This window comes from Pundamilia nyererei, unplaced genomic scaffold (assembly GCF_000239375.1).
Source record: "Pundamilia nyererei isolate P.nyererei 1_Seehausen unplaced genomic scaffold, PunNye1.0 scaffold00379, whole genome shotgun sequence".
NCBI classification, from domain to species: Eukaryota; Metazoa; Chordata; class Actinopteri; order Cichliformes; family Cichlidae; genus Pundamilia; species Pundamilia nyererei.
In genome coordinates, this window is record NW_005187780.1 from 16,183 (window position 1) to 23,935 (window position 7,753).

Here is a 7,753-nt window from a genome sequence, read left to right on the forward strand (position 1 = left end):
AATCAACTTTAATTTGATGCAGTGTGAAAAAAAAATGCACAGAAATAAATTATTTTTCAAGAATAATTAAATAGATTCAACATCTTTCTTCTACAGAACTGCACAGATGGTTCCCAAAGGAAAAAGTACTACAGCTTACTGGGGTATATCAGACTTAACAGTTACTATATACAGTGATGGACTTCTATACATTTTACATCAGATTAAAACTTTGGGTGTCAGATAATTATTTATTAAAAGCTCGACATTTTAAATGAGAATAAGAAAGAAAAGTATGTCTTTGTGCCCCTTTTCCCTGTTCATGCCCTATCGGCCCCCCTGGCTAAACTTTGCTAGATCCGCCCCTGCACAGTTACAGCGTCAGCTGTAGAAAAAGATCCTCGAGTAGAAAGTAATATTAAATACATTCTAACAACAGCTGATCAAGCTTAAACGTGCTGCTGTTGTTCAGCCGCTGGTTTCCTCTTTCTGCTGCAAAGTGAGACAAAAACAAACAAGAGAGACGATCAGCTGATCATTGATCAGTTTCAAAGTAGCAGCAGGAGAGAGAGAGAGAGAGAGGATCAGCTGATCATTGATCAGTTTCATGATTGGAGTAGCAGCAGGAGGGAGAGAGGCAGTCGCTCCATATATCGGTGTTTAAGCTTAACGTGGGAATGCTTTACAAACATTCAGAGATGAACTTGCACACTTGCTTTACTTCTCTCTGGGAAAACTTCCTCAGAGATGAAATGCTGGTTTGAGGCTACAAACACACACAGCCGCTCTATCACGTGACCACACTGCTGCGACGAGCTACGGTTATGAGCAGAGTTACCCGTGTGGGACGTTTTGATATTTAATGGATCGATTACATTTTTTATTTCGCTCCGATATCCGATCCAGTGATTTAGGTCAGTATCAGACCGACACGATACGTAATATCGGATCCGTCCATCTCTACTTTTAACTATTTCAATTTTCAGCTTTTTCATTTGAAACGAATTTAAAGTGAAACAACACAACACACTGCAAACAACAACACAACTAAATATAAATTAAAACTGTGGGGAAATGGCAGATCACAGACACATATTCTGGTCCTGCCCATCCATACGACCCTTTTGGTTGGAAGTTTCAAAAATAATACCAAAAGCACTGGGATTTAATGTGAGCTGTACATTTGTATCATTGTATCTGAGATGTTTTGCAGACGATTTAGTTACAGATGATGTCTATCTCCTGAGAATTCTTTTGGCATCTGCGAGAAAGGCTATAACAACGTGCTGGCTTTGTAAAGATCCTCCCACTATAAGTCTTTTTATTTCTATAGTGGAAAACATCAGATTGATGGAATGTATGACTTTTACCCTGCGAATTCAGGGGGGCTTGGGAAGGAGACGGAGAAAATGGCTGGGCTCTACAAACTGTGGCAGCATTCTTTAATGCATAGAACTTACAATACTATAGTATTTATGTACGTATGTGCATGTATTTGTCTTCCAATGACCTCATAATATTTTGTTTGTCTGGGTTTTTTCTTTCCTTTTGTTGTATAAAAATGTTTCTAAATAAAAAGTAATCATGTTGCATTTTTCCAGAATTTCTGAGCGTAGCAAAAAGTCCATCTCATGGCCTCTCCAATGTCCATCAAGTCCCCAAGTTTTGCTTCACCAACCACTGAAGTTACCCACCTCCTAACCCCCTTAGTAACAGTCTATCTACCAGACCACATCACTTCATACCTTTACAGTCGGTGTCAGCAGTAAGAGAGAAGGGATGATGATACTGGAACACGTCCATCCCCAAGTTTCTAACATGGTTGCTTTGGGTTGTTTTTGGCCCTGTTCTTCTCCATGTTGCAGCTGAAATACGATTCAAAGATAGGATTTGAAGACAGAGGCCTCAACCAATATGTTCTCCCTACAATCGCATAAAGCTGGTGTTGTGTGTCAGTGTGTGGCTGGCAGTGTGGACCTAAACATGAAGATTGACTTTTCCACAGGGGCAAGATTAGGACAGAAGACACAGGGACATGACTGGAGGGACAGGCAGGGATACAAAATAAGCAAAACTAGACCAGAACTAGACAAGAAACAACATTTTAAACTATGAGTAAATAAAGAAAAAAAGAAAAACATAGCAAGTAACCAAAACATCAAAGCACTAGGCCCAAAACAGAGAGATCCTAACAGCCGGGTTTACGAGGGATTTGTGAAACGTCTGATCCAGCTCAGCAAATATTCAAGATTCAAATATGTGTGTGGATAATCTGTCAAGATGGGTGGGCATGCCAGGCCCGCATTTATCTCAGCTGGGTGGGCTGACAGAGAGGCCACAATGGGAAAACTGCTATGAGTTTAAATGTGGGGCCCATAGCAGTTTGGGCCTTTTTGGCCCCGCAGGGAAATCCTTTGGGCACCCTCAAAGGAGTTTGGCCCACTGTTGATGTAGTACTTGTACCTTTATAGTTTTATTACTTTTTAAGCTTTTTCTCTTGCCTTTCCTGTCTTTGTTCCTGCAGACTCTGTCAGGCTGCTGAACGGTTCCAGTCTGTGTTCAGGCGGACTGCAGGTGAAGTCTAACCAGAGATGGTCCTCAGTGTGTGAAGCTGACTTTGACCTGCAGGATGCAGAGGTGGTCTGCAGGGAGCTTGGCTGTGGGCCTCCTTCGCTCCTCCAGGGGGCGCTCTATGGAGAAGCGGAGGCTCCAGTGTGGAGCAGAGAGTTCCAGTGTGGAGGCCATGAGTCTGCTCTCCTGGACTGTAGAAGCTCAGGCTCAGCTAGAAGCAGCTGCTCACCTGGCAAAGCTGCTGGACTCACCTGCTCAGGTAGAAGAGGAGCTGCAGCTTTGGTTCAAACTCACTTTGTTCTCTCACTGATGACTCTCCGCTTTCTGTCAGAGCCTGTCAGGTTGGTGGGAGGAGCCAGTCGCTGTGCAGGTACACTGGAGGTGAAACAGAGACTGTGGAGATCTGTGGAGGCCTCAGGCTGGACCCTGACGGATGCACCTGTAGCCTGCAGAGAGCTGGACTGTGGCTCTGCTGTTTTAACAGGAAGGAGAAATGCATCCTGGGATGGACCAACGTGGAAGATCAAACCTGACTGTGTTAAATCTGGATCTACACTGAGGGAGTGTGCCACATCATCCCAGTCATCCACAGTCCTGGAGCTCATCTGCTCAGGTAAGAGACTTGCTGTGAGCCAACGGAGTTTAACATTGAACGAGTCGAGTAAAGTTCAGCCAATCACCTCTCTGTTTACAGACCTGCTGGTTCAGCCAATCATCTCAGTGTCCTTCTCGTCCAATGACGGGCACTACCAGGTCCAGCAGCAGGAGTCTTCTTGGGTGTTCAAAGGCTCCAGCTTCACCATCAGCTGCTCCATCCAACCTCACTACCCAGGAGGCTCTTTCCAGCTCACCTTCACCTCCTCCAATACCACCAACAACTACACCCTGCCAGCTGTCAATCACTCTGCCCACTTCCTGTTCACTGCTGCAGAGCCCGCCCACCAAGGAACCTACAGCTGTGTTTATCACGTCTTTGTGTTTTCTCATAACTTCTCCTCCGAGAGCCGTCAGCTGTCTCTCACTGTCTCAGGTGAGCTGAAGCAGAGTGGAGCTCAGGTATGAAACAGCAGCAGGTCCCACCTGACGTAGGCTCAGATGGAGTCAGAGATGTAGGCGGGGCCTACCTGATGTTTGTGTTTGATGCCAGCTGTTGTTCTCCTAACATCTAATGTGACGGCTGAATGTGTCTCTTCAGATCCAACAGTGTTTGTCATTAGACTGCTGCTCCTGCTGCTCTTCATCGCTGCCGTCTGTTTCAGCCATAAGGTACCGTGCACACGTCTGCTGATCAGAGGACGCTCTGGAACGAAGCTCTCGGCCCGTTGGAAGAGAGCGGCGACTCGCTGACTCACACCTGTGTGCTGCTGTGTCTCTGCAGGTCAGCAGGAGGCAGGAGCCCCGCCCACAGGAGGACCCGGAGCTGGATGGTTAAAGCTGGCAGTGTCCAGAAAAGCAGGCAGCTCAGCAGCGCCTCCACATGGTGGAGGAAGTGTTTGCATCCTTCACCACCGTGTGAACATGAACTGCAACCACAGTATCACTTATACTTTTGCTGTGTCATGACTGTCATGATGGTTGTGATTATTAGTTTTGTATTCATATTATATTGTTAAGAACAAACAGTTTAACATTTGATGGTATCGGGCACGTCGGGCACGTGTGAGCTGGTGTTGGGGCTGGACACAGGTTAACTAAACCTTTTAAGCTGGAGCTTACCACAGGACACTGTGCTCATTAAGTTCATTCTCAGTATGACAGCAAAGACGTTCCCCTGGAGCTGTCCGATCCATCCACCAAACATGGTCCCACTTTCTGCTCGCTACTTCAGCATGCATGTTTGATCACAGTGCTTTGTCTGTAGGTTACATATTAATGTCATTTTTACTTGTCCATACAAGAGCTAGGAGTCATAAAGATGGTGTCCTCCATCAGCATCTCACAGCACGTTGTGCAAAGCTTTTGCAGCATCAGCCTCAATAAAACATTTCCAGCTGGAAGGTTTCCTGAGAGATGCTCTGCAGTAACCATCTCCTCATGAGCTCGGTGTGAGGTGACCCTTCTCCAGGTACTCCCTGGTGTTCTGGTTAAGCTCATCAGCAAAAAGCTGAATAAAGCCATCTTTGCACACGGGCCTGGTCGTACAGTTGGAGCATACACAGTTTGCTCGGTGATCATTACTAGACAACTCCTCACAGTCAGATCCAAACAGTGTGGGATCATCCCGCCAGAACAAAAGGCAGAAACAGCCAAAAGTTGGAGAAGTATCCAAGTATAATGTTAACTCTGCTTTAACCTTGCAAATATGCAAGTGAAACGTATGAGACAGTAAGTTGATGGATGTGGGCGTTACTCTGATCAGCTGTTTGGGCCGAGTTCCAACGTTTACTTCCTGCAGGTGTGCACAAGCTGCACCCGCTGTGCTTTAAACCTACTGAAGCAGAGTAAGGATAAACCAGCACGAACTGTTTGTGCGTCATCACCATCGTGTCTGTTAGCTAATCATCCACCTGCGGTACTGTAATCTGGTTTTTAGTTTGTTTTCTCCGTAGTTCAGTTGGTCTCCAGGTTAGCTTTACCGTTTATTTTAGTATTCCTCCATCTAAGATGTGGGTTTAGCTCAGACATGAAACCAACGCTTCACTGGGAGCTGCAGAGCTCAGAGAGGGAACTGCTGACGCAGCTGTGATGAGCTTCTCTTCTCAAACAAACGCATCTGATACAAACAGTGTATATTAAGAAAATCTTTATTAGAAGCGTCCAGTATGAAACCACAGATTAAAAACAAATTAACCTGAAGACAAAATGAGAACATTACAGCAGCTGGATTTCACAGGTTCAAACGTTTCAGTCGGTCTGTGCAAAAAAAGCTCAAACTCCCTTTTAAACGATTCTGCTCGAGCGGGAACGTCGCCTGCTTTTCCAGGAGACAGTAAACGCGTCACTGTGGATCGGCGCCGTTTCCAGGACCGTTCATGTGCTGCATCAACATGGCAGCTCGTCCACGGGTCGCCCTGTGAGAACGCCTGAGCTCAGAGTACAGACGCTCGAGGGACCAATAAAAGACAAAACAGGAAAGCCAACAGGACGTCAAACAAAAACACAGAAATATTAACTATTGACAGAAATGACACACTGTTGTTTTTCCACAGGAAACACTGATCACTTCCAGATGGAAATGTCTGTGGCGAGTGGCGAGGGCAGGAGGCGAGTCTGAACCAGAGCTACGATGTCCTCTGCGCTGCCTCCACCCCGCTCGCAAGTCTAATAGTTCGACTGTATGAGCGCGCTCAGACGTCGCCGGGCGTCCCGTGTACCCTGAAGCGGTACATGCAGGTGTACTCCTCGTGGCCCCAGTTAGATAAAACCTGGACCTCGATGATCTGAAAGGCTTCGCTGTTCTCCTCCTGATGGGACACAAACAGAGACGGGAAAAGGCAGCGACATCGCATGTTTGAGAAGTTCAGGCAACAAACTCGTTTTCTGCCTCGAAGGAGAAAAAACTTTAAATTTGGATCAATAACTCTGCTCATCTCAGCAGCCGCTCTGCAAAACTAACCCCCAACCTGCCTGTGATCATTTGTTTGTGTTTTTTTCCATTGATGGGGCGAGTGTCCAGATTTAGATCTGTGAGGTCATATTTTGCAGTCATGTGACCATGAGTCACGTGACAGCCTCGCCATCTCGTTCGTGCGGTTTTAAAAACAAGAACAAATTTAAAGAGACAAAGTGAAGCAGCTGGTATCTGACAGGCTTCTGTCGCCCTCTGAGGCTGAGTGTTAACGACTGTGACAGACTGGCTCGCCAACATTAAGGAAGGCTAAAACCACAAGCCCCGCCCCACGACTCACTGAAACAGCAAATGTCTGGAGAGCGTCTCCATCCTGGTCGTAGGTGTAGGTGCCGAGCAGCTTGCCTCGCTCCCGGCTCTCGTTAGCCAGACCCTGAAAGAGCGTTCAGGTTACACAGAGACTACAGAGCAGCAGGTTTATGAACGCACGCCATCGCTCTCTTACGTAGACGGCGAAGTCTCGGGGGGCGCTGTGCAGCGTCCCGCTCGGGGCCAGGGCTTTGGGGATGTGCTCGAGGGTGAAGGCCGAGGGCAGGACCCTCATGGAGAGCCGGATCACCAGGAAGCCCGTGGAGCCTCTGAAGGCCCAGCAGTTCCCCGGGTGGACGTCGGGCTGCAGCAGAGAGCACAGATCAGGTGATTTCTGATTCATCAGTCTGAGCAAAAACATCTGGAAGAGCGCTGAGAGGAGGACAAAGTCCTATCACAGAGTCAAAGACGAGAAAGAGGAGGGGCTTCATATCATAACCACATGACTGTACGGGTGAGTTACCTGGATCACAGCTCGGGGAGACTGAGAGAAATACCAGAGCGGGACTCCGAACAGGCTGAGCAGCGCCGCCTTCGTCTCGTACGTCTCCGAGCAGCGAGTGCTCAGGATGCTGCCCCCTGCGGGACGAGCACAGAAACCACACTGGGTAAACCATTACAGCAGGTTCATGACATCACAGACGTCGCTGTTGGATTCTGACCTCCAGACTCCAGAGCGTAGTCCGCCAGGCCGGTTCGATCCTCAGAAAACAGCCGCAGAGCGTCCTTCACCGCCGCACGGACATCCTGAGGACACGAGGGAGGCGTGAGTGGCGATTATTACAGCGTGAATAAGGTCATTACTCAGAAAGTTAGACAGGTTTATCAAACTCATCCTCAGGTGGTAAATTTAGGCCCGCCTCTGACCGCGCCTCCTCACCTCCTGGGTGACCGTGGCCCCGACGCCCTCGGCAGCATGCAGGACAGGCTCTCTGACAGTCTCCTCGCCGCGCCGCTGCTCCAGCTGCAGGCTGATGTTCTGTAGGATGCTGAGCTCCAGAGAGGCCAGCGCCGCCTGCAGGTCCGTCTCGCTCACATAGCGCTCAGAGAGCCACCGGAGGAGCGACTCTGGGAGGGCGGCGGCGTCTCCGCCCGCTGTCAGCTGGTTGCTGAAGAGCAGCGCCCGAACTTCCTCTCGCACCTGAGCAGAGACCTGCCCCAAAATCTACAGAAAAAGGACAGTCAGAACAGGAAACTGGTCCTTCACATTAAAAGCAACCATTCAGTGAGGCTTTTATTGTGAAGGAGACCGTTAAAATGAGTGTCTCACCGCCTGCTGGATTGTGGCGAGCTGTTGGCAGCTGTCCTGACATCTGGACAGAAGCT

General features: G+C 48.3%; 1 protein-coding gene across 1 annotated transcript in view; it reads right to left on the reverse strand.

Annotated features, from left to right (window-relative positions):
• Positions 1–5,276: 5,276 nt before the first annotated feature.
• Positions 5,277–7,753, reverse strand: part of LOC102216212 (SUN domain-containing protein 1-like) — an 8,532-nt gene continuing 6,055 nt past the window's right edge. Inside the window, exons 5-11 of the mRNA XM_005752783.2 lie at positions 7,698–7,751; positions 7,308–7,592; positions 7,090–7,174; positions 6,891–7,006; positions 6,564–6,731; positions 6,399–6,491; positions 5,277–5,954 (exon numbers count right to left, since the gene is read on the reverse strand). Of these exons, the coding sequence (XP_005752840.1) occupies positions 5,838–5,954; positions 6,399–6,491; positions 6,564–6,731; positions 6,891–7,006; positions 7,090–7,174; positions 7,308–7,592; positions 7,698–7,751 (918 nt within the window). The 3' untranslated portion in view covers positions 5,277–5,837. The remainder of the gene's footprint in view (positions 5,955–6,398; positions 6,492–6,563; positions 6,732–6,890; positions 7,007–7,089; positions 7,175–7,307; positions 7,593–7,697; positions 7,752–7,753) is intronic.